Below are 27,834 nucleotides of genomic sequence, written 5' to 3' on the forward strand. Positions count from 1 at the left end.
ATTGACAATGTCTTTATTGTGGGCAGAAGGGTCATTTTGCCAAAGATTGTCCAATCAAACCAAAGAACAAGCAAGGTCCAGAAGGTCGCAGCCAATGCACCAGTCGAGTTGGAAAACTAAAACACCCGAGATGCAGAGAAGGGTTGCTCTTGGGTGTCACTGTGGACCCTTCACAATCTAGACATCTTAAACTGGAAATAAGAGTTCAGGTCAAGAAAAAGATCTATTTAAAAAAAGCTCTAGTTGATTCTGGGGCTACTGGGAACTTTGTTGATGTCCAATTGGTTTGTGCATGGGGGATCCCATATATTGAGAAGAAGACCCCAGAAATCATCCAGGCAGTCGATGGAAAACTCTTGATTGGAGGTCCAGTAACTCTTCAGACTATCTCCTTGTCGATGATTTGTGAAGATAAGAGTCAAAGAAAGAAACATAAAGAGAAAATCATTCTTGACGTGATCCATGCTCCCCAGTATGGGATTATTCTCGGCTTGCCATGGTTAACTCATCACAATCCAGAGATCAATTGGGCAGAACGAAAAATCGTGTTCTCATCTGCGCTATGTAATGAACAATGTCTCCAAAAGATTCAAGTAGAAAAAGTTTGTAACTCTTACATAGCTACTGCCGCGGAGAAAGAAATTCAGCTGCCCAAACAGTATTCATCTTACCAAGATGTATTTGATGAGAAAGGAGCAGAGACTCTACCACCTCATAGATCTAATGACTGTCAAATTGATCTAGCCCCAGGTGCGATACTTCCCAACTGTCGTGTATATGCCCTGTCAGAACATGAAAATCAACATTTGCGAAAATACCTAGATCAATTTTTGGAGAATGGCTTTATTCGCCCCTCTTAGTCTCCTGCAGCTTCACCTTTGTTTTTTGTTCCAAAAGTTAATGGAGAACTTCGAACTTGCATCGACTATAGGGGTTTGAACAAAGTCACCATCAAGAATAAATATCCTTTACCCCTAATTCCGGTATTATTGGAACAAGTAAAGAGAGCAAAAATCTACACAAAGCTTGACCTTCGAGGTGCTTATCATTTGGTCAGAATGAGAGAGGGTGACGAATGGAAAACAGCGTTCAAGACAAGATATGGCCTTTTTGAATACACCGTCATGCCTTTTGGTCTGTGTAATGTTCCAGCAGCATTTCAATTTTTCTTGAATGACGTTCTTAGAGAGTACCTCGACATACTTGCCATAGTCTACATCGATGACATTTTTATCTACTCTGACATGGAAACGAACATGTCCAACATTACAAGAAAATTCTTGAAGCCCTTCGAAAGCACCATTTATATTGCAAACTAACCCAGTGTGGGTTTCATATTACCACAGTTGAGTTTTTAGGGGTTATTCTTACCCCTCAAGGTATGGTGATGGCAGAAAAGAAAGTAAAAGCCGTATCTGATTGGCCCACCCCAAAGACTGTTCGTGATGTACAATGTTTCCTGGGGTTTGCACATTTTTACCGGAGATTCATAAATCATTTCTCCCAGACAGTGGCTCCAATCACTAAGCTACTAAGAAAGAAAGAAAAGTTTGTATAGTCCCCAGAAGCTGATCAAGCCTTCTCGACTTTGAAGAAAGCTTTCTCCACTGCTCCAGTCTTGACTCATCCTGATACAAATCGACCTTTCATAGTGGAAGCTGATGCTTCAGATGTAGCAATAGGAGCTGTCTTATCACAACAAAATAAAGACACGGGTCAACTTCATCCTGTAGCTTATATGTCTCGGAAGTTGAACGAGGCCGAACAGAACTATGTCATTGCTGAAAAAGAGCTTCTGGCGATTTGTGACACCTTTAAAGAATGGAGAGATAATTTGTTTGGTGCCAAATACACTGTCACAGTATATACTGATCATCGTAATCTTCAATTCATGAGTTCCGCCAGACTTTTGACCCCTCGGCAATTACGCGGGATGCTGTTTTTTGCTGAATTTGATTTTGTAGTAACCTTCCGGCCTGGTAAAGATAATCGCAAAGCTGACGCCTTGTCTCATCAAGAGTCTACCATGTTTCCTGCATTTCAAGCCTCCAGAGCTATCATTGCTCCTGACAAGGTTCTATGTATCTTAAAAGTGAAGATTTCTTTGAAGAAATTCGCAACTCTTTCACTGTTGAAAAATGGCAAACATGGGCCCATGCAGATCCCAAAAGGTCAATCAAGCAAGGACTACCCTTTCATGAAGCTCGTTTGTTCGTACCCACTACCAAACTTTGCAACATAGTGTTTCATTGGTTGCATGTTATACCGACGGCAGGTCACCCAGGTACTCCTAAAACTCTTGAACTGATCCAATGCTATTTTTGGTGGCCTACCATAACAAAAGATGTAAAAGCAATGGTAAACAACTGTGAAGTTTGTGCTCGCATTAAAGCAAGTCATTCAAAACCAAAAGGGTTGTTACATCCATTTCCAACCCCAAGTCACCCGTGGGAGCGCATTTCTTTAGACTTTATTACCGGTCTGCCAGTGGTTCAACAGCATTCAGTAATTCTGGTGGTAGTAGATAGTCTCACGAAATATGGACATTTCATAGCCTGTAAAAAATTGCCCACTTCTAGTGAACTGGCAACTATTTTACTGAACAGAGTGGTTCGTTATCATGGACTGCCAAAAGTTATCCTCCCCGATCGGGGGTCGCAATTTGCCTCCAATTTCTGGAAGACATGGTGTAAAACACTCCAGGTGACATCTACGCTATCTACTAGTCACCATCCTCAAACAGATGGTCAAACGGAGAGACTAAATCAGACTTTGAAACAATACCTATGTGCCTACGCTTAAAAGGCACTTCATTCTTGGACATGTATGCTCTGGTTGGCTGAGTTAGCTTACAATAACTCAATCCACACTTCTATTGGTGTTACACCCTTTTTTGGTTTATTTGGCTATCATCCTGACACCCTGCCCATCACAATTCCCCAAAAAAGTTCTCTTACTCAAGCTGTGTCAGAAACCATTCAGCATTTACATCAAACCCAGAAACTGATTCAACAGCATTTAGAAAAAGCCAAACAGAAATGCAAAAGGCATTATGACAAGAAACATTGTGAGGGACCGCAATATCAACCAGGTGACAAAGTGTGGCTTTCCACAAAACATATAGACTTCAAGAAGAAGCACATGTTTAACCCCAAATTCATAGGTCCTTACACAGTCCTTCAGCAAATCAACCCAGTAACCTATAAACTACAATTGCACTGATCCTTACGGATTCATCCAGTGTTCCACACTTCCCTATTGAAAAGGGCAGTCCAAAAGGTCCACCCTCATCCAGCTCCTGTTCTAGTACAGGGAGAAGAAGAATATGAAGTTAAGAAAGTGTTGGATTCTAAACTACAAGGGCGTAATCTATGGTACTTAATCTCATGGAAAGGTTATGGTCCTGGAAGTAACTCATGGGTTTCCGCATCTGATGTTCATGCTCCAATACTTGTGAGACGCTTTCATTGTCTTAATCCAGGCAAACCAGGCCCTAGAGCGCGTCTGGGAGAGGGGAGTACTGTCAACACCAGGGCAGTACGCACTCTATTGGCGACTAGAATGCAAAAACCCAGCACTCTCAAAACAACGTAATTTATGCATTGTGCTGATATGTTGTTGTTTAACCTTTTGCATTGCAGAGTTCAATCCTGAAGACTTATTTTTAATGTGCTTACAAATGCTGTTAATTTGCAATGTATTGCTGCAGGCTTTCAGAGTGTGTCAGGGTGTGGTCCCTTTCCAGGGCGTTCTAGAGACTTTCCCTGCAACATGCCTGGGTGTGGTTGTGGGCTGGGCCAAGACTCTATAAAAAGGAGCCAGCCCAGCTCCAAGTGCTCACTATGCAGAGCAGCAGCTACGTCCTGAGCTCCTGTCCCGGTGGCCTATTTGATCTTCCAGACATCTGACTTTCATTCTTCATTTGGAGATCCTTGTTCTAGGCGGTAAGATGGTGGTTGGGCTGGCCTCCCTATGCCCTTATCGAGAACTCTCATGTTCTTGGGCCTAATTCTTTTAGGATTTGACAGAGTACTTTGCGCGTGTGAAATATGCGCTTGAGTGTTTGTGACATTTGCAGGGTGACTTGCGAATCGGCAAGACGCGTGATTCGTTTCATGATAATTTAATCTTGTTATTCATTGCACGCTACCATTTCTTGATATTTGCATGGTGGCTTAAGAATCAGCAAGACGCGCAATTCGTTTTATGGTGTTTTAACTTTGTTGTTCATTGCGCGCTACCATGTCTTGACATTTACATGGTGGCTTAAGAATCGGCAAAAGACGTGTGATTTGTTTCATTGTACTTTGATCTTGTTATTCATTGTGAGCTGTTATTTCTTGGTATTTACATCGTGGTTTACGAATCGGCAAGACGTGCGATTCGTTTAATGATGATTTGACTTTGATATTCATTGCGTACTACCATTTCTTGGCATTTTACATGGTGACACTCGAATCGGCAAGACGCACGATTTTCTCCTCGAGTTTAATTCATGTTGTTTATTGTATGCCACTATTGTAAGATATTTATCATGTAATATTCGAGTTGACAAGTTATGTGATTTGTTTTCCTGAATCCATATTGTGTTATTCATGGTGCACAATCCTTTTATGGTGTTTACTATATATATATATATATATACACATATATATATATATATATGAATCGACAATATGCACAATTTGTGTTGAAACATTTTAAGAGTACACAGAAGATCAGAGTTTCTAGATGCAATATTGTATGGTCCTAGTATGCATTCTCAAAAAAGGATTTATATGACTGGTTTAAAATTTAGTCAGAATGTTTTTCTGATTCTCATGTAAAGGAAAGTACTTCAATAAGAAAGTTTTCATTTAATCCAATCTTGATTCCCTTACAGGTATCCGGCCATCTTGAAACTTAGTCATTTTAAATTTAATTCTTAGATTATTCATGTTTTCAGAATGACTATGCTTAGAATCATAGTTTAGTATTGATTTCAGGAGATATAATTTTCATATTGTGTGTTCTAACATTTTTCTTACTACAGGTCTCCTTCCCAGCTGTTTCCCTTCCTAATCCCCTCTTCCCCTCTTGAACTGTCTTAGCCTCTGCGATTTATCTATCAGAGTCTTGGAGCTGTTCAGTGGTGGACGTGTTGGGAACGTGCGCAGTCCCCGAGGATCTGGTGACTCTGACAATCACTGCCATTTTCTATCTGTTGTCTCACTTTCTACCCAACCTTCAACAGGAGAGGACCTACACTGCATGTGCTGCTGTGACCTGTGTCTGGAATCTACCATGGCACGTGTGACTGGGGAAAGGGCCCCTGCCTTCACCTCAGCAGAATTCGAGAGACTGGTGGATGGGGTCCTACCCCAGTACGGACTGCTGAATGGGCCCCCAGACCACCAGGTGAGTACACTGTGAGCACGATGCATGGGGCATGAATGCATGGAGTGGTGTGTGTGTGAAGGCCTCGTGTGGAGGCGGGTTGGTGGATGTCCCCTGGGCAGCATGCAGGTTGTGTGCTGGGCCCTGTGTGTGCAAATGGTGATGTGAAGGGGAATGGTGGGCCATAAGTGTAACAGCAGGACGGTCTGACAAATACCGTTCCCTGTGTGTATTTCTCTTCAAGTCAGCACCCATCAAAAGAAGGGTATTTGGTGGGCCATCGCCAAGGACGTGCCGACCCTGGGGGTCTATGGCAGGCGGAGAACTTAGTGTCGAAACGGTGAGAGGATCTGAGATACTGGGCACGGAAGACCGTGGAGGCTCAGCTGTGGATGGCCTCCCAATGAGGAAGGGCTGCCTATCGAACCCTGACCCCCCTGATGGCCCGCATACTGGTGGTGGCCTATCCAGAGCTGGATGGGTGCTTGAGGGCATCACAGCAGCCACAAGGGAGTGAGTACAGTTCCCACCATTACAACTTACGCATGGTAGGATGGTATCCGGGTGGGGGATGTGTGTCGGTGGGTGCCCCTAGGCCAGGCCTGACATTGCAGAGTAGGTCCCATGTTGGGCAGGGTTCTGATATTCATCCTACCTAGCTTGTAGGCATCCTCTACTGGGCAGGGCTGTGTGGGTCCCAGGTGTGCTGCAGTTGGTGGTATGTGTCTCTCCCCATGCCCTGGTGGCTAGCATTGTTACTATTAGTGAATTGCACAGTGCATAGGCCTGTTCCCTGTGTGTGAGGGTCGTATGTATGCCAAAGGTGGTGTTGTTGCAGTCATTGACAAAGGGTATTCTTTGTCTCTCCCCACTTTCTTGTTTTGTCATCCTGTCCTTATGTGCATTAGCATCCTCTGGCGGAGGAGCAGAGGCACCGGCGACGGAGGGAGCTGCATTCCACAGGACCCAGGAGGCAGAGGCCACGATGGTGAGGACACCAGTGTGAAGGAGGGTAAGGGAAGCACCACAACGGAGACTGGAGGGGACAGTTTGGACACAGATACCTCCTCCAATGGAAGCTCCCAGGTGGTGGCGGACACTTCTGTGACCACCCCAGCTACAGGTACAGCCACCACCCCGTACCAGCACTGCCCTCCCAGCAGCCTCTCATTGAGTTGCCCGTGCCCGCTCACCCAGGAGGGTGGGCATCTCCTTCTCCCCAGGCACTTCAGGCCCTGCCCCAGTGAGCCCTTTTGCCCTGAGTGAGGAGGCTATTGACCTCCTGTGATCCATCTCTGTTGGGCAGTCAACCATTGTGAATGCATCCAGGGACTGGCAGCCCAAATGAAACAGACAAATGAATTTCTGGAGGGCATTCACACTGTCTTGACAGCCCAACAGAGATCAATCCAGGCTCTGGCCTCCTCTCTGATGGCAGCCATTGTCCCTGTTTCCCCCCTCCCCCCCTCCAACTTCCTCTTCCCAATCCCCTCAACCCCAACCTATCCCAAGCACACAGGCAGACAACCATTTACACAAGACAACACAAAAGAGTGGCACAGGCAAACACAAGAACCACACATCATCCCAAAGGCACTTACACAAACACCATCCAGATGCAGACATACCAACATCCACTGCCTCCACTGTGGCCCCCTCCACCTCCCTCCCAGTTGCATCTACACTCACACCTGCATGCACTACATCCTCATCCACTACCACCATCACCAGCACACCTATCAGAACACACACCTCACTGGCAGACACCACCACAACAGCCATGCACATGTCCCCTGTGTCCTCTCCCACTGTGTCTGCCCCCCCAAGGTACACAGACTCAAGCACTCAGACCCTGAACAGCCATCCACCTCACAACAGCATCCAGCCCATGCACCTGCACCCAAATACAGCAGACAGGCAGCTCCCACAACTACTCCCTCTTCCTCCACTCCCAAACCTTCTCCCTCTTCCAGCCCCAATGTCCCTAAGAAGCTTTTCCTCTTCTCCATTTACCTCTTCCCTACCCCTCCCCCCCATCCTTCATGTCTGGCCAGGGTGGTTAAAACTCAGGCAAGCACCTCAGCCACCCAGTAGTGTCCACACACACTTGTGGTGGGAAAGGATCCAGGGCACCAGGCATCCTCAAGGAAAGGGTGCCTGCTTCAAGCTGCCCAGAAGGGAAAGGATCCTTCCTCAGCTGCTGCCCTGAAGGGCAAGGTGCCATCCCCAGCTGCTGCCAGGAATGGCAAGGAGCCTGCCCCAAGTGCTGCCAAGAAGTGCAAGGAGCCATTCCCAGCTGCTGCCAGGAAGGGCAAGGGGCCTGCACCAGCAGGCAGGAAAGGACAACGGGCCTGGTGCTGGGACTCAGTCAGAGCCCCCAACAACAACCATGGTTGTGCAGCCATCTGAGGCTGCATGGGATGGGCAGGAGCTTCCCCCACAACCACCACCAGCAGCAGCACCACCAGCTGTGGGCAGCCATCTGAGGCTGCAGGGGATGCGCAGGACCTTCCCCCCACAACCACTACCAGCAGCAGCAGCACCACCTCCACCAGCAGTGGGCAGCCTTCCAAGGCTGCAGTGGATGGGCAGGAGCTTCCCCCCACAACTACAAGCAGCAGCAGCGCCACCACCACCAGCAGTCAGCAGCCATCCGAGGCTGCAGGGGAGGGGCTGGAGTCTCCCCACAACACCACCAGCAGCAGCACCACTACCACCACTGAGCAGCCATCACCGCTGGTAGACATTCTGTAAACCTGCCTCCATGGGCTGTTGTGCAGCCTCCCTCCTACAAATTCTGTGGGTATGACACCCAGCGGAGAGACTGTGACCTTGCACTCCACAGGATCAGAAGCACATGGCACGAACCCCCCTCCAGAACCAGTGGGTAAGACAACAACCAACCCCAGCCTCCCCAGGATCAAGAGCACAGGGCACGATGCCCCCTCCAGGAACAGTGGGTAAGACACCCAGCAACCCCAGCCTCCCCAGGATCAAGAGCACAGGGCATGATGCCCCCACCAGAACCAGTGGGTAAGACACCCACCAACCCCAGCCTACCCAGGATCAAGAGCACAGGGCACGATGCCCCCTCCAGAACCAGTGGGTATGGCACCCACTCACCCCATCCTCAGCAGGATCAGAAGCACAGGGCATGATGCCCCCTCCAGAACCAGTGGGTAAGACACCCACTTGAGAGACTGTGCCCTTGCACTCCCCAGGACCAAGCACAGGGCATGTTGCCCCCTTCAGAGCATGTGGACAAGTCACCCATTTGAGAGACTGTGGCCTTGCACTCCCCAGGACCAAGCACAGGACTTGTTGCCCCCTCCAGAACCAGTGGTGTTGTTTCAACTGCCAGCTGAGGTGCCCCCACCTTCTCCGTCCTCCTGAGGTGCCTGCCTATTTTCCAACTGATGCCCCTGCAGTGTTCTCTCTGTGTTGGTGGAAGAGACAAGTAGGGCTTTGGACTTTGTCATGTGGCCGTGTGGCCCACGCACATTGAGGGCAGTGTCCCTTGAACTAAAATATATGTATATACTTTTAGATTGAATGTTCGTATTTTTTACTGTATTTATATTATTACACTCACTTTCTTCTATTGGTGTTGTCCTTGCATTATTCCTGAGGGATGCAGGGTCAATATGTTTTATTACTGCATCTGATTGTGTGTATGGTGTTGGGGGAAGGGGGGTGTGTTGAGCATGTTTGTGTCACTCGCTTTTTCCTCCCCCTGTTCCCCTGTGTGCTAGGCGGCTGTACTCACTGTAGTCGTCTTCGCTGTCGTTGGTGTTCGTTGTGGAGCAGGTCGTAAAGTATCATAGGGAAGATTTGCAGCTCAGGCTCCATGGCATTGTGTTTTTTTCCCTGTGTCTTCAAAGATAAGTCTTTTCCCTTCTGTACAATGTTTCTGCCAGGCTTTTGCTGTTGTTGGTACCGCCCAGGAAAAGGTGGCGGTTTCAAGGGTCTTAACATGGTGGGCGGAACATTGACTTCTGCCTGGCTGTAGGTGGCTACTGCTGTGGTTACCTGGAGGTTGGTGTGGTAAAATAGCTGTCTATCTGAGTTCTCACCACCATGGTCATAATTTGGCGGTAGTTACCGCCAGCCTGTTGACGGTATTACCCCCACTTTATCACCGACCGCCAGTGTTGTAATGAGGCCTAAATCATTGTTCAGATTAACCTTCCTTAGATTACACGAAAAAATCCATGGTAATGAAATAAAAGTTCTAAACTAGAGCCGCCTTCCTTTCTGATATGTAACATCCTTGATAGTTTCATAGCTAGTACATAAAACTGCTTGGTGAGCACTTTTATGGTATTGCAGAAGGTACCTTCTTGCAGGGGCCCAGGATTTGGGCCCTCAATCTGGCTTGAGAAGTGGATGCTCAAAAGAATATCAGCCACATGTCCCATACGGGGTGACCAGGTCCCAGCAAAACTGAACATAGTTTAAAATGTTTCAGTCATTCTGGTTAACTAGTAGTGTGATTTTTAAAGTACCCAATGATGATTCAAAGCTATAAATCACCAATGACAGTTAGGTTTTTTTGAGAGCAATTGTGTTCTAATAGCTGTAAACTGCTGTCCCTAACAGTTATCAATCTCTATAATATCTATCTGATTTATTGTAAATAAAGGTTAAATAATGAATCTAATGTATGCCTCCCAAAAACTGGTTATTTCACCTTCTTCAGTTTACCTTGGATGATATTAGAGGTACAATAGTTTAAAATGCTGTATTTTCGGTCCACAATCTCTACCACAGGATGCAAAAGAGGCCTCACCTACCTTTAAGGCAACTCAAGTCCATTGAGTCCTGGGCTCCACAACACACACATTTGGGTGATTTGATTTGCATTCCTGCTAGTATAATTTGCATCAAGGTCAATAACTTGAGGCCAGATGTACAAACCGCTTTGCATGGCGCAAACTGCAAAAATTGCGATGCACATTCCCATTTTGTGAGTCGGTACCGACTTGCAAAATGGGAATGCGACTCACCAATAGGAAGGGGTGTTCCCTTCCTATTTGCGACTCGCACAGCGATGCAGAATTGCTTTGTGCGGTCGCAATGCAATTCGCAGTCAGCACCAATGTCAAGTGGGTAATAACTCATTCGCAAAAGGGAAGGGGTCCCCATGGGACCCCTTCCCCTTTGTGAATGTCGCAAAAATGATTTTTTCTGAAAAAACAAAACCAAATGGTTTCATTTTTTCTTTTGTATTGCAACTCGTTTTCCTTTAGGCCTGCAATACAAAAAAAACTGCTTTATTAAAAAATCAGTCACACACATGGAGGTCTGCTGTCTCCAGCAGGCCACCATCCCTGTGAGTGCAGGGAATCGCAAGGGGGTCGCAAAATGCGATTCGCAGAAGGTGTCTGAGACACCATTCTGCATATGATTGTGCAACTCGGAAATTGCGAGTTGCACCGACTCTCAACTTCCAATTACAAAAATCATTTCTTTCTACATCTGGCCCTTGGTATCATATTATCACAATATTATGGTAGATTGACATGCTGCAGTGGGCCGAGTTTTCTATCTGGCTTAAGTGTTGACCAGACAGGGAGATATAAAACAATAGAATGGCTGGGTTAATACATCACTTTAAATGGCCACGGGGATCAGATTATAAAACAAAATTGGAGGGTGGTATCAGATGTTACGTACTCTACGATGTCACCAAATCTTTCGAAAGCAGTTTATGTGGTATTTGACAGAAGAATCATGTGCAAAGGTGATCTGATTATAGTGCGTCAGAACATAGCTGATGTAAAATTGTAGTACCAAATTCAAACTTTCTGCAAGTGGCAACAGTAATGGCCATGACTCTTTATAATAACATGATATGCAAATGTTCAATGAAAATGTCATGAATGGATGTTTGACTGTAATGGTACAGCGGTGAATGGAGCCTTGAAGCAGTCAAGTGCTCACTTTTGGCATATTTTATTGCATGGTTTTTCATATATATAACAATATACCAGACGTGTCAAGCAATAAATGCAGATCTACACAGCACATTATCTTTTACCAGACATGTCACTCTTGAAAGACATTGCACATTGAGGGACTACTGAGGGCTCTACCCACATACAGGAAATACATAATTTTCCTGACAAGTGGGGAATACCATGCAAAATGTAGCACTTTTCCCATGAAGTACATAAGTAGTTAAATCACTGATTGCTAAATTCTGATCTAGAATGAACATGGCATAACATCCCTGCATTGTCAAATTAGAAATTATCAATTAGTTCCACTTCTTGTTCAGTCAGTCTAGTCTTGGTGGACTCTTTAGTACAGACCCCATCTATAACCAAAATGAGTGGCCCGCCAGTAGAAGGGAAGCGACAGCCCAAGTAACCAGAGAGAAGAGGTTTTATGAGTATCAAGATGGAGGTCCCGGATGGCAGCCAGGAGTGGGATCATGTACTGGATACACTTAAAAACATTGTAGAGTAGTGGCTGGCTCCAGTCCTAGAAAGGTTATCCAAATTGGAGACATTGATCTCCACTTTGAATAGGCCAGAACCCGCGCTGACCACTCATGGGTCCCCGTTGCTGAAGGAAAGAAGATGTGAGGATAGTCTTTTGCAGAGAGAAGCAGTTAGTAATCTAGATTTGGGTGAGGGGCTGTCCTTTCTCAGGAGTTCTGCCCTCAGCTCCTTCTAATGTTCAAGCCTCACAATCTCGTGCTGCAGGCTCCTCATTAGGTATTATAAAGGGTCCCTTGTTTTGTGAAGTTGGGAGGGAAATGGTGAATCAAGGGCAATCCACAGAGGGAGTCCCTAGAAATAACAGGGGTAAGGATGCTTGATTTGCACCATCCAGAAGACTGCCCCGTCTGAATTTGCTGCCTGAGTGTGCCAATACATGGCAGTATTAGCTGGTGTCTCCCCCCTTTAGTTTCCCAGGGTGAATCAACTGAAAACTTGCAGAATAAGGTTTGTCACTGGCTGAGCGAAAACACTACTTTTCACCCCATGGAATCTAGGAATATACTATTTGTGCAAAGAGTTGAGTGGATTGGACCTACAAATAAGTCCATGGTGGTTGACTGCATGGTAATTAATTGTAGAACCCCGGATATGGCTGGGTGTTTGATTTTCACAGCCAGGCAACCTTCTATGATGGGACCTGGCATCAGGATTTTGCCATTAGGATTTTTCTAGAAGCCCACCATCCCGTCGGTTGCTAGGGGTTTTAATTATCTGGATTAGGGATTAGGGCTGTGCTCTGCTCTCTCGATACCCACCAGAAATAGGTTCACCCCCCTGTCTGGTCTTGGTGAATTAGATTGAAAAACTATCACTGTGCCTATGGGGGTTCCGGCAGGGGTTAAGCCAGATGATTGTGGCCCTCAGGAAGGAATTGCCACATGCACACCCAGGGAACTAGGTTTCCTTTCCTGGAACTGTGCGGGTCTGGGGAATAAAATCTCCGACCATCAGTGGATTACATTCATCTCTCAGTACGACATCATATTACTTCAAGAAACATGGGCACAGGAGTTGTTTTCTGTAGAGGGTTTTGAGACCCACGTTGTATTAGCAACTCCTTCACAAGGGCCAAGAGCTAATGGTGGTTTGGCTCTATTATTTTATAACTGCACAGCTACGAGTTATTCCAGTCCCTCTTAGGCACAGTGGTATACAGATATCTTAGGTTGTGGTTTCTGAAAAGTTTAATTTCTTCGTTGTAAATTTTTGTAACTCAGTTTATTACTTGGGGTGTCAGATCAGGTCTCTATTTCAAGCACTTCTGATCGTGGAAGAGAGGGTGGCCCCTAAGCTGGGTTGTTTTAATGTCCTTTTAGCGGGAGACTTTAATGCCAAGATGAGAACGGCCCCTCTGGACGTAGATCCCCTACTTATGGAAGAATGGGTATTCTCCGCAGAATGCCCGGATCCTAGAGGCAAGCTGCTGGTGAGACGTGCCAGTCTCAGTAATATGCTGGAGAGAGTGTCAAGCTGTGACTTATTCAAACCCACTTTTGTTGGGTGGGGAAAAGGGACCATCATTGATTATATTTTTATTGCTAATAATTTTGCTGAGTGTTTTACCAAGGGGATGATCCACAACCAACTGTTTAGTGACCATAATGCCATTGAAGCTAGAATGGTTATTCCCGCTAGTGGGACTGTGAACTTGACTCCAAGTGTGTTTGGGCTGATTCCAAAAGGCCAAGCTAGGAGGCTCAACTGGTGGAAAGTTTTGATCCCTATCCTATTGGTGAAGGTTGTTAAGAGATGAAGGAATCTGTTTTCTAGCTCCCTCTTACTATTTGAGGCCCCACCAGTGGCTATTCCGGCTGATTTTCAGTCTCTGAATAGAAGCCTCAGATCCATTATGTTGGATCTTCAAGTACTGTTAAAAGACCATAAAGATGGATGGTTTGATAAGAATTGCCGTATTGCCAGTAAATGCCTTCACAATGTCCTTAAGGACCACCCAAGGAACCCCCATTCTATCAGTGAAGCTAAGGGTGCCTACAAGGAGGCAATAAAACTCAGGAAGCAATGTCTCAAAGAAGAGAGGTGGAAGCAGTTAGTGGGTGCTTGCAAGCTCGGGGATGTGAGGTCCTTCTGACGTACAGTGAATGGGAAGCCTGCTTATCAACCTTCCCCTGACATTGTAGGGACCACCATACCTGCCCAAAATTGGGTTGCCCACTTCAAGAGGGTCTACTCACTGGATAGTGAAAACAATTGGTGGAGGTGGACGTGGCTGATTCCTCTCTGTTGTGCTTAAACTTTAAATTGGAGGAAGTTCAGGTTGCCATCATGGGAAACCCTTCCAGTAAAGCCCCCAGCCCGGATGGCGTCCCTATGGACTTATACAAGGAAAACAATGCCCTGTGGGCTCCGCTATAGACAAATGTAATGCAAACCGGTATCCCTAGCTCATGGAAGTCAGCAGTAACAGTGCCGGTTTTTAAAAAAGGGTGTAGACAGGACCCAGCATGTTACCCCCCATCTCCTTGCTGGACTCCATAGTTAAGACAGTGGGACGTATTGTCCTCCTTCGAATTGAAGAATGGATCCAAGCAAATAATATTATCTGCCAGGCCCAATATGGTTTTAAAGAGGGTATAGGGACAATGGAACAGTGCCTTAATCTTAATCTATTGGTGGGTAAATATGCGGTGGCCAAGAAGGGTGCTGTCTACCTGGCCTTAATGGACCTGAGCTGTGCCTTTGATAGGGCTGTTAGATCAAAGCTATGGTCAATCCTGGAAGTTCTTGGGCTGCCCCAAACTTTAGTAAATTTCCTTTGGGCGCTCCACCAAGATGTTAACGCCTCAGTTAGATTTGGAAAGGCAGGGAAATGCTCCGATGTCTCTAAACTAGCAACGGGAGTCAGGCAGGGGTGCGTTATGGCACCAATCCTACTTTTATTATATATCAATGGCCTGAATTCACATATAGCCCATGGCAAAGATTTTTTAAAAGTCAAAAATAATCCTGTCCCCTCTTTATTATATGCAGATGACTCGGTCATCCTTTTTAGCACATGGAATGGTCTTAAAGTTCTGGTGGATCTGTTTGTTGATTTTATGGGTGACCTGCAACTGGATGTTAACAACTCTAAAACACATTTTATGGTTTGTGGGAAGCGGAACCCGAAACTTAGACTGATCTTAATTAAGGATCAGGTGATAACAAGGGTACCCTCCTTCTCATATCCTTCTCATATCTGGGTGTCACCTTTGATGAGTACTGTATGTGGACCAAATGTCTCGCAAACCACTGTCTGCGCTTTGACCAGCCATGTGGGGCGCTCTTTAGATTTGCTCGTTTAGTTGGGAGCAAGCCTGTTTTACCACTGCTGTAATTCTACAAAATGAAATGTTTACATGTACTATTATATGGCGCGGAAATCTGGGGGTACTCTAACTGTATATCTATTCAGCGCGAAGAAAATTGTTTTTGCAGAAAGCTATTGGGTGTGGGACTGGCTAGTCCAAGCCGGTTTATGCATGAGAAGTTGGGTCTGGTCTTTACGGAAGATCATGCAAAAATTGTGCCTATGATATTGTGGATATCTGTCTGGAGTGGAGAAATGGCAACTTAGGAAAGTAAGGAAAGTAATTGAGGACTGCCTCAGTTGTGATTTAGGCCTTAAAATCCCATGGCTTAACTATATTAGATCTTTAGCTTTATCAGCGGGGTGTGTAGAATTATTTTTTAATCCAGAAGTGTTGAAACAGGCTGACAAAAAGACTGTGAAGGAATTGCCATTAACGCAGCTCAGTGAAAGTAGAGAAAATGTGGCCTTGGGCAGTATGTCAGCCAGGGCCCTGATTATTTTTGTATTCTACTCTTGGCCCAGAACCCTATCTTTCCTTTGTCAGAAACCCATGGGAAAGAGTCTTTCTCACCAGGTTCAGACCATTTTCTATCCGGTGTAACTTATGCTTTCCGCCTGGTCAATATAAGCCCGCTGCCCAAAAAAATTATTCGCTCCAGACCTTAGAAGACTTGGTCTAGTTCTGTAATTTTTATGATTCACTTAGAAGAAGATTTCTTCTGCCCATTCTTAAAACCAAAGGATTTTATCAATATCGTCCTCCTTTTTTATATTTACAACTGCTAAATGATTCCATGGTTGCACTGGCAGTTTCTAACTTTTAAAAAAATGCCTTGTGTTGGAACAAGATTATGAACTTTCAGCCTTAGATTTTTATGGCTTCTGCAGACAGAATATATGATTTTTTTATTTAAGAACCCATAGTCGTGATATGGCCATGTTTCTTTTTAGCTTTTAATGGTTTTTTAACATGTCTGATTGTTCATCATTTGAATTATGTAAATTGTAATGCTGTGTACTTTTATGATTATTTTTTATAATCAACATAAAGGAAATTCAATTCAATTTAATTCAATAAAAAATAATAGTACATTAATTTGTATTCATATTCATATCCATATTCTTTTTATTCATTGAACTCTCATTACATTATTAAAAATAAAATAATATGTATATGTTTTCTGTTTAGATTTTCTTACATTAAATTAAATTCAATTTCACTAGTTTAAATAATTTAAATTAACATTATTTCGGATGGGGTTTCATTTTGCATCCCACCTCCAATATAGTCTCTGGAGGGTTGTTGGAGTACCAGTGGTTGGCCATCTGTGGTGTTGGACTTAGCCCACGCTGAACTGGAGCGCACCTACTACTGTTTTGGGTCTTTTCTGATTGGAAAATTTTTAGAATTGTGTAGCAGCGGGCTTACTCTTTTTTGGTGGGTATATATTGCTCCCTAAACTGCTGTGTGAGTAAGTATGCCCCTTTTTCCAGCTACTCTCCCTGGTCCAAACCTCATTCATTATAAGTAGTAAGCTCATATGTGTGAAGGTCTCCCCACTGAAAAGATAGGAGAGATGGAGTTGGAAAGTTACACTACTAGGTTTGTGAATTGCATTTTGTAGACAGTGAGTAGTGCTACTGTAGTACTACTTTATATACTACAAAATGCATTTTGTGAATCTGTTGCAACATGCCCCACATGCTTAGAGAACAATTCCCAGGGCATCAAGAACACTATTTTACCATTTCTAAAACACATCTCAGCTTTGGGGGTTTGTCTTTAGAACATGTAAAAAAACATGGTAATCAAGTCATCATGTCATTGTAGCATGAAGACTAACTGGCATTGGCGGTTTTGTATGAAAGTGCTACAGCCATGTCAATTTTGGTGAAAAATTCTCATTGATCAAACTGAGAGCTCTGAATATTGTAGGTGGGCTGTGGTTTTGGGAGACCAAGATGTACCTCTGCTCCACCAGCCACTTGTGCCCAACCTAGCAACCTTTAAATGAGGGTGCAGAAATTGAGAAGTGGAGTGCCACTGGAACAGTCTTCATTTCTACCTTGTGTCTAATACTGATCCATTTCTTAGCAAAACGCTTCTGAAATATGTAAATAAGGCACAGGGAGATGAAGTAATTTGCCTAGCATCACACAATTTTGGTCAAATGAGAAAGAAGTCATTAGAAGCTGGGAGCCTTGGTTGCTGGCTATTGGACGTGGCGTAAGTTCCATACATTTCTATAAAACAGGTTTCAACAAATGAGCCCACATACCTGTGGATATAGGAGAATGAAGAAGCTGAGTCCAAAGGCCAAGATGAGGAAGAAAAACAGCACTACAATCCGCAACAAGGTCCGAAGAATCTCCCAGAACATAACTATGTAAATTCCAAAACTCTCAAACCTAGAGGAAATATTCACATATGTAAAAATAAGCACACTGTCTCATATATTACAATTCATGTTTATAGCATCAGAAAATGGGAACCAACTTTACAAGCATCTACTTCCAAACCATACAATCTCAGGTCTTTAGCTAGCATTCAGTGAAGAGCACAAGGGTGTGAATGGAGCAATAATAAATCACTAGGAGTGTCAAACCTTTGAAAGGCACCTCTCCAGTCGCGGCTCACTGCACGGTAAAGGGGCATGGGGTGCACGGCAGTGGGAACAAAAACATTTAATTTTACAAAAAAATAAAAATGTACCTGCTCCACCGCCGCACCACTCCTCTTTCCTGGTCACGGCAGGTAAGCACAGGCTCCCAGCCTGCCCTGCGGCCAATCTTAACGCTGCATAAAAGCAGCATTAGGATTGGCCAGAGCGCCCAGCCAGGGTCTTTCCAGGCAGACTTAGGCCCTTATTTATACTTTTTGGTGCAAAACTGCACTAAGGCAGTTGTGCACCAAAACATATAGCACCGGCTTCCACCATTTGTGTGCACCAGCCGGGCACCATATTTATGGAATGGTGCAAGCCGGTGCAAAGGGTAGGCTAGAGTAAAAAAAATGACTTTAGTCGGTGGGGCTGGCGGTTTAGAACAATGGGGTTTAGCACCAAAAAATGACTTTAGGCAGGTTAGAGTAAAAAAAATGACTCTAACCAGATTATTGGCATTTTATGGTGCTAAACCTACCATGCCACATGGCTCCTGCCTTAGAAAAGGCAGGAGTCATGCCCACCACCCCAATGGGCAGCACAGGGGAGAAGGGTCCCCTGGGCATGGCCATTGCACCCTGTGCGATGTATTGGGGCCCATTTCAGGTCCCCCTATGGTACCTTAAAAAAATAAAATGCAATACTTACCTGTACTTACCTGGGAAGGGGTCCCCTATCCTCTGCAGTTCCTCTGGTGTGGGTGGGGGTGCCCCTGGGTTCCACCATGGAAATAGGCCCACAGGTCCCCTAACGCTTGCCCTGACCCAGGAGCTAAAAAATGTGGCAAAGCAAGCTTTGCACCATTTTTTGACCCCTCCTCCCTCCCGTTCACCATTTTTGCACGGGAGTATAAATATGGCGTTAAGGCATTAGAGTCATTTTTTGCACGGGAACGCCTACCTTGCATCTCATTAAGGCAAGGTAGGTTTCCACTTCCAAAAAATGACTTTAAGTCCATAAATTTGGTGCTAGATGGGTCTAGCACCGAAGTATAAATATGGAGTTAGTTTTGCACCGAATTAAAGTAAACAAAAATGATGCTAATTCGGTGCAAACAGAGTATAATTATGCCTCTTAGAGCCTGTGCCTGCTCTCTCCAGCCTGGCAACACAGTGCCGGGTTGGAGAGAGTGCAGTGCGCATCTGTATTTGGCCACCCGAGACAGCTGGCCAAACACGCATGTGCACTGAGGGGAGTGTACAGTGCACTCTCCTTTGTCCCCGTCATCCCTATGGCCCCACCCCTTTAACAGTGAAACGATAATGAACACAGTTTATTATCGTTTCGTTGATAAAGGATTGCAGCGGCTGCTGCTCACAGAAGGCAACGCTCCTCTGCCATAGCGAAGGCTCGCCACTGCACCTCTCCCCCTAAGAGTTGTTGTGAACAGAGATGTAGCTATCAGTGGTGTAGCAGGTGCAATGGCACTTGGGCCCAGGTCCGAAGGAGCTCATCTGTCTCCCAATTATTTCAGTCATTTCATATCCAAACGAGGTGAGCGCTCCCCATTTGTCTCCCTTGCTACGCTACTGGTCATAAACGTATTAAGGAGTGAGACGGCTTCAAGACAAGTAAAGAAGCAAAAAATATACCCAGAGTGTGTTTCAGTGCTAGCCGGATATCGCTAGTCCGAACAACTGCAGTGAGAGAATTTGATCCTCTCGGGAAGAAATTTGGAAACTGAAGTACAGAGTGATTTAGCAGCTGCAGACCCTGCATTACAGGGTTTACAGTCACCAAATAACTGTTTCTGATTACTAACACCATTTTGTTATTTGGAAATCATTTTCAGAATCGCAAAATGGGTTTAGAAATCCATATCGAACTGCACCTTGGAATGGACTTGTTCAGGGCCTAAATTGGGAGCCGATAAAGTATGTTTTAATGGTTTGTAACTGTAATTCGGGTTGCTAACCATTGTTTTGTTACTGAATTCCCAGGATGGAGGGTTAACTGATTTGAAAGGTCCACTTTAGACCTCTTCATCTTTGGAAATCAGTGTGGCAGCTTCAGGAGGATTTGGTAGCAGTCAAGGGACCACTGGTTAGTCTCACTGAAGTACGGATTTTTTTTTCTTTTTAAAACAGAATAATTTCAGAATACTTTAAAAAACAGAATCCCATTTTAGAAAGAGATTTCACAGATGATGATATGCTATCCCTTGCACGCCACCATCCCATTTATTTCAGTCAATCACAGTTAGTTGAAAACTGTGACCTTGTTAACTAATATTTATTAGCCAGGTTGTTCTGTGAATCTATGTGGATCAGTATTTGTACCTGTACATAATTTGGTTAACGAAATCAGATTGCATTCACAAAAGTTGATGCGCAATATTGCAAATGTAATCTTTGTACATCAGGCACTTGGTCACATTTTACAGATCATGTTGCAAACATATTAACTAAAACTCTACAGGGCTGTCCAGACCTCCTGAAAAGGAACTAATGATTTTTCTAATATTTGGCACAATATTGAGCGACACCATTGTTCTGCAGCAGCAAAAAATATTTCCATGTGTCAGAACAGTTTTTTTAGGCCTCTGTAGGTCAAGGGTACATAGGTAATAAGTATGGCAAGTATTTTCTCTGTTTTTGGAAACACAGAAACCAGATTCTGTTGTGAGTGAAGTGCCAAAAGTATTTTCTTTATGCTTTGAATTGTCTACGCCACTGGGTTAGCATTGACAGAAGGGGTGTCTTTTTTCTTTATTCATCATGGCCACTCCAGAGTGTGCACTAGAGTAGAAACAACGGGCAGTAGTCAGACGTTTGCTCATTTAATTTTGAAACTCCTGACAAGCCAGAGGGTAGTTGCCTCCTCCCACCATCATGAGGGCAGCGCATACCAGCCAGTGAATATAGAAATCCATCAGCACTGCCTCCAGATTCCTCACTCCAGTGACTCCCATCTTATATTCTCAGCAGACAGTCTGAAGGTCAGACAACAGGAGAGAAGGAATAGTTACAGTGAAGCTGCAACTAGACAGATCACCCCCTGAAGCAGCAATTGAGCAGAACACTGCATGAATTTTATGTTCAGCAAAATTACTGCGACTATGCCACAATGCATAATTATTATAAAATATAGCATGGGAACAACGAGAATGGGCAGACCAACAGCAGCTACTTACTATTTGTGGCACTTGTGTTTATGGCAGCATATTTTAGAAGGCGTCCTCATATCCAAATTGGAGGCGAAGTAGCATTTAATACTAAAATATAAGACTGTGTCAAATTTGCATTTTGCGTAATTAGGCATTATTTTATGAAAAACGATATGAATTTTGCACACCCCTAGAGATGAATTCATTATAGTAGCAACTGTTGTACCCCATTGGGCCACTTCACGCATAGATTTAGGCCCATGTGTACAAAAGGATTTTGCATTACTTAAAGGACCGAATCACAATTGCGGGCCGTGAAGAAATGCAATACTTCCTTTCCTAATATGCAAAGGCCTATGCGGACTCGAAAAATGTGATTTCTACACAGAAGAAATCCCATTTTATGATTTGCAAAATAGGAAATTGCAAATACGGATTTCCTATTTACGATTTCCTAACTGCATGTGCATAGCATTTCCTAATTGCGACTGTTTGCAAAAAGAGCAATTAGGAAAGGCTGTTACCATTGACTTTGATCTGATGGTAACCAGGTGCAAACTTAAAAGACACCCAAAATCTATCACAGTCATTCCCAATGGAACAACAACGCATGCCATTACCACAAAATAAGTATTTTGCAGGTAAGTATATTATATATACCAAGTATACATATACACAAGAATACATTTACTCACATATATATATATATCTATATATATTACCTAGTGGAGGTCGCTACTCGGTAGATATATTTAGGACGTAGTTTCTATAGAAATAGCGTTTTTTGTTTTGCTAATAACTTTGGCACCATTTGATGAATCTTCACAAAATTTTCCAAGAAAATGTGATGCTCACTTCAGCTGCCATATGGAAAGTTTCGGGTGATCCGTCAAGCAGGGGACAAGAAAATGGTTGTGGGGGTCCAAAAATGTATTTTCCCAATTCATTTTTCCATAGGAATTTTGAATAGAAACAGCGCCAAACCTATTGGACTGTATTGCACCCAATTTGGCAGAAAGGTTTTTGCTATTTGTTGTAAATCCGTTCAGACATTTTTGAGAAATTTAAGGAAATCCAAATTTGCATATATAGGGACGCAAAGGATTTGCACCCCCTTCCGATCTCGTGCTGTGATCTGATTGGCTACCAACACTTTAACAAGGAAATGTTGGCAGCCATGTTGGGACTCAGCTTCAGCTGAGTCCCAGAAAAAAAGAATATAAAATACAAAGGTTACCAGGGTATGAACACCCTGACCCCTAAGCTCTGGTCCTTGGGTCCTAAAGGGAGCCCCCAGGGCTAAAAAGCATTTTTTGAAATTTTTACTACCAAATTGCAACAGAATCGCAAATACCAGCTAAAACATTTTTTAAATTAAGCCCCAGTATGCCAGGTCCCGGGGGCACTGATTTGTTTTCAATAGGGGGGAGCTCCTGGCCACCCCATGGCCCCAGGGAACACCACTTCCTGGGGCAGTTATTGAAATATGTGCGGGGGCGCGCAGTCCCCTACCCACGCTCTGGGGACCACCACCTCCCTGGGGCAAAATGCTTTTATAATGCGGGGAAGGCCTGATGGACTCCCCACAGCCCCGGGGACCACCACCTCCCCGGTACAAATAGCAGAATATGTAAAGGAGGTCAGTTTCAGACACCCCCCCTTAGCCCCAGGGACCACCAACTCTCTGGGGCTATGCATGTTAGAGGCAGGGGCCATGTGGCCCTCCTTGTGGAGCCACTGATGGCCCTGTGGACCGCCACTCCCAGGGTTGGCTTCGGCTATGTCTTGGGGTGCCCACTCTCAGGACATAGCAGTTTTTTGTGGCTTGGCTGCAGTTTTGACAGCTAAGTCGCAACACATAAAGTCCACTTTCTGACAGAGGGACCTGTCCGCTATCAGAAAGCAGAGTTTTCATCTGTCTTCCCTGCATGCATGTCTTCGCGCAGGGAAGACAGATGAAAACTTTGCTCCAGTAAGCAGGCAGCTGCTGATGAAAGCAGCTGTCTGCTTCCTGGAGCAGTGGGACTATGGGGAGAGACCTTGAGGCTCCCCCGTGGTCCCAGGTAGCCTGTAAAAGGCATAGTATAAAATACATTTTAAAAAATGGTCAGTTACTGTGAGGGAGGCCTTGAGGCTCCTCCCGTGCTCCCAGATAGCCCATAAAGGGCTAAAAAAAAAATGAAAAAAAATAAAATTTGCTCAAGAGTGAAGGTCGCAGACCACTCTGAGTTGAGGGTTTGAATCCAGGTGTGTACCTGGTCATTTCCCTCCTTCATTTTGATGTTTTTTCTTGAAATGCTGAAGGCTCATACTGAAAGGTGAACTTAGTCTTTTTAATTGATAAATCCTTTTTTATTTTCAATTTGCAAAGAAATATCTCATTTGAAATATATAATTCATCAAAACCTCTCTATCTCTCTCCCTCTCGCTCTCCTTGTCTCTCTCTGTCTCTCTGTCTCTCTATCTCTTTCACACACACACACACACACTCAGTCCCTTACGCAGCCACTCACAGCACCACTCAGACACTCACACACCCACTCACAGACCCACTAACACCCTCATGCAGCCACTCACACACCTGTGCGGACACTGACGCAGACAAGACAGTGATGCACACACTCTGACATTCAGAGACTCTCACAGCTACTCTCACCCCCAGATACACCCTTTTACACCTGTTCTCACACCCAGAGAGATAGGCTGCAGCCAACTCCTGCCACACATGGCCAAAGGTCTGTGTGCAGAGTAGAGCTGGGTAGTTGGCCGCAGGGACTGGATGCAGGCCAGACCTTGCGGATGACCCCTGCTCTGCATGGGTGAAGGCCATGTATGGTGCAAGGTTGGGTGCTTATAGGAGATTGGCCCTGTGTCCATCCACCTCTGCGCACTGCTGAAGGCCCTCGTGCCCTTAGGTAACTATAACTCATGCCTTCGCCATGCACTGCTAATTACTCGACAAATTACATTACAAGCTTTAGTTACCTTATGGCACGAGTTATAGTTATTTGAGGCAACTGTAACAATAATGGGTGAATTTATATGTTTTTTATATAAAGTTATTTTAATAACTATATGTTAATCCAACCACTGCAGCACACAGCCTTTTTATGCCTGTCCTCTGTTTCTTGCCCTCCGTTTATGCCTCTCTGTCTGTTTCTTGCCCTGTCTTTGTGCTTCTCTGCCCCTTTTACTGCTCATTTCTTCTCTTCTGTTGTTCCCTTTCAGTTTAGACAGTGTTAGGTTTTCAACAGCTGCCTCTGCAGAATTTGGGAAATTAAGCTCATGTCCCAGATTTTAGAGAGATTGACTGAAAACGGTAGAAGGTGCCTTTTATCTTTACCAAAGCAGGGATAGTTAGTAGCTGGTATGAGAAAGAAATTCAACTAACAGGCATGATACTCGGTTGAAGTAAAATTGTTGTCCTACTACTTTTGTGAAATGTCCTGTTTTTTGGCTTTAAAATTCTGGTCACCCAATGTTTGTCACTTTAATGCCGTCTTTCGGGCTTTTTAGGACCGCAGGAGCCTCAAGGCCTTCCCTGCAGTCTCGTTGCTCTTGCACACAAAGAGCTGCTGGACATGCAGCTCCCTGCATTTAAAGCATTTATTTCCTGTCTCCCTGCCCGTAAGCAGGGGGACAGAGGAATCCTCCTCTCCGATGAAGTGAGAGCTGAGCCTGGAGGGCTAGGATGACCAGAACCACAAGAACCAGGACCAGAAGAACCAGGCCCAGAGAGAGCTCATTTTCTAAGACCAAGGTTACCAATTCTAGAGGGGACTATGAACAAATAGACAATGAAGAACAGGACAAGGAAAACAGAACGGGGGTACTGAGACTAGGGTGAGAAAGGCCATGAAGAGCAGGAGGATATGGAATGGGGGGGGGAGTTGGACCTACCTTACAAGGGCCGAAATGAACAGAAGGAAGAGGAGTAGAAGTAACAGAAGGACCTCAACCATAACAAGAAGGAGAACTAGCAGATACTTAACACACCATTTTAATCAGAGGAAAGAGGACAACCAGGGCAGGGAGTAGCAAACCAAATAGGACTAGTGGCAGGTGACACATTCAAAGAAGGACCAGAGACAGGATGGCTAAGACCACAGAGATCAGGTCAAGGAGGACCAAGGGGCCAGAAGTGAATAGACCAGGTCTTGGAAGTCCACAACCAGAAATCAAAAGGGCTAGCACAACCTGGAGACTCTATATTAGAATGACCATAGGGGATATAAATGACCAGGAAAGCCAGGCTGCATGGCACCAGGATCAGAAGGTCCAGGAGGTCATATTCAGAGGGATCCTAAGCCAAGGTGACAAGGTCTACATGAACCAGGGTGACCACAACATGGGAATTAGCAGGACAAATGCTGGGATCAGGAAGACCATTACTAGGAGGAATATGAGAGTAGGGACCAAGATCAAATTGACAAGAACAAAGTAGATCAGACAACCAGGAGTACTAGTAGGACTAGAATGGGGCAGGAGGACAAGGTGACTGGGTCACCTAGAGAAAACAAGGCCAGTGTGACCAGCAGCAGAAGACACAATACAGGAGGGCCAGACAAAGGATTTCCAAAACTAATGCCAGGGCTACATGGGCCAAGAGAACTAGGAGCAAAACAATTGGAAATTGGAAAGCAGGGAACAAGATAAACCAAGACAGCCGAACCAGGAGGGCTGATGGTCAGGAACTATGGTGAGAGAGGTGAAAAGGTTCAGCACCTAGATCCTGTCAAATACAAGACCTAGGATCCAAAGAACTAGGTGTAGGAGTACATGAGAATGATGACCAGACAGATCGTAAGGGGCAGGAGTTCTAAGGCTAGCAAGAAGCAGAGGACAAGGAACCTCAGAACTAGGAAGGGCTAGAATGATCTGTGGTGAGCCAGGACAAGTTACTGCAGAGCCATGAGTTCAAGAATCAGGGGGAATAGGTTCAGAAGAATCAGGACCAGGCTTAAGAGGCCTACAAAGATCAGAACCAGGAATGTAGGATATGAAGGACAGGCACTAAAAATATGAAAGGGACCAGTAGCAAGGACACCTAGAAGACCAGAGGAAGGAGGACTAGGTGAAATAAAAGGATCATGACCAGGAAGACCGGAAACAGGGCTAAGAGTGCTATGATGATTATAGCTAGAGGTAAAGGGCTAGAATTATCAAGAGGGTCAGGGCAATGATTACAGATAGGAGGACCAAGGTGAGGAGGTAAAGATGTAAGAAGGACAACTAGAAACTGCTATACCAAGTTGACTGAATTGGAATGGCCAGAAGTACCAGAACCAAAATAACCAGTTTCAGGAAGACCCAAACACGGAGCACCTGGATCAAAAGGGTCAGGATCAACGCTGCAGAACCAGTAGGACTAAGAGGACAAGGAACAGATCCAGGAGGACCATGGCAACCAAAACTAGGAGGACAAAGATTAGGAGTGCTAGGAAATGAGAGGCCAGGTGGACAAGGACCTACAGTACCAGGACTAGGAGGTTTAGGTTGAGAACTAGGACAAGGTGACCAGGGCCAAGACAACCAGAAAGGAACAGAACCAGATGGGCCATAGCTGAGGGAACCAAGAGGGGCCAGGATGATTGGGAATTCAAAAGACTAAACAAGGAGGACGACAAATAAAAGGCATACATCTAATGAGTATGAAAGTAGGAAGTGAAAACAGACTGCGAAGACCAGGAATAGGAAGACCACTGCTAGGCAAACCAGACTGAGAGTGAGGAAAGCTGGGAGAACAGGATCTGAAGAATCAGAAGTAGATGACCAGGCAGCCAGCAGGACAAGAGCTAACTAGACCAAGGTAAGGAGGACAAATGGGAACACAACCAAGGAGAAAATGAAGATCAAGTCACAGAGGCCCAGGAGTATTATAACATAGCATACCAGACCATGGAGCACTGGGACGAGGAAGAGAAGGAAGACCAGGCCAAGGAGGGCAAATTTACGGGAGCCAGGATGACCAAGCTAGGAGCCTAAGAACAGGATGACCTGAACAAGGATGATCCTGACTAAGTGGAGAAGTTAGTGCAAAATCAGGATGGCAATGAGCAGGACGGTTAGGGCCAGGAATATCATGACTAGTTGGAGGACGACATGATGATCAAGATAACTAGTCAGGGCAGGTGTAGGTGGACTAGGGCCATTTAGACCAGGCACCAGATTGGGGATGATTAGGTGGACTAGATAGATCAGATTGAGCATGATCAGGAACAGGGCTAGGATGACCAGAAGGGTCTCAACCAAGGGGAGCAGGAACTGATGTACCAAGTGCAGCAGGAGGACCAGGAACTGGGGTATCAGGACCAGACTCATGAGGATCAGGTAGACCAGGACCTCCAGAACCACAAGGACCAATGGGACCAGACCAGGATCATAATGACTATGTGTTAGACTTTTCATCCTTGGCGTGGTCTTCCTTAACTTTTTGCCTCTGTTCCCCAGGTTGTTGATGGGTGCTGGACTCTGATTTTATTGTTTTTGTCACTCTGGGCACTTTACCACTGCTAACCAGTGCTAAAGTGCAAGTGCTCCTGTTTAAAATGTGTACGTAATTGATTCTCCATGATTGGCATATTTGTTTTACTGATAAGTCCCTAGTAAAGTGCACTAGAGGTGCCCAGGGCCTGTAAATCAAATGTTACTAGTGGGCCTGCAGCACTGGTTGTGCCACCCACACAAGTAACCCTGTAATCATGTCTCACACCTGCCACTGCAGTGTCTGTGTGTGTATTTTTACTCTGTAAATTCGACTTGGCAAGTGTACCCACTTGCCAGGCCTAAACCTTCCCTTTTCTTACATGTAAGGCATCCCTAAGGTAGGCCCTAGGTAGCCCCAAGGGCAGGGTGCAGTGTATGGATAAG

At 45.0% G+C, this 27,834-nt stretch overlaps 1 protein-coding gene across 1 annotated transcript in view; it reads right to left on the reverse strand.

Annotated features, from left to right (window-relative positions):
* TRPA1 (transient receptor potential cation channel subfamily A member 1) overlaps window positions 1-27,834 on the reverse strand; it is a 1,042,932-nt gene that overhangs the window by 131,281 nt on the left and 883,817 nt on the right. The window contains exon 24 of the mRNA XM_069220348.1: window positions 17,475-17,604. Within this exon, the coding sequence (XP_069076449.1) occupies window positions 17,475-17,604 (130 nt within the window). The remainder of the gene's footprint in view (window positions 1-17,474; window positions 17,605-27,834) is intronic.

This window comes from Pleurodeles waltl, chromosome 2_2 (genome assembly GCF_031143425.1).
Source record: "Pleurodeles waltl isolate 20211129_DDA chromosome 2_2, aPleWal1.hap1.20221129, whole genome shotgun sequence".
Taxonomy (NCBI): Eukaryota; Metazoa; Chordata; class Amphibia; order Caudata; family Salamandridae; genus Pleurodeles; species Pleurodeles waltl.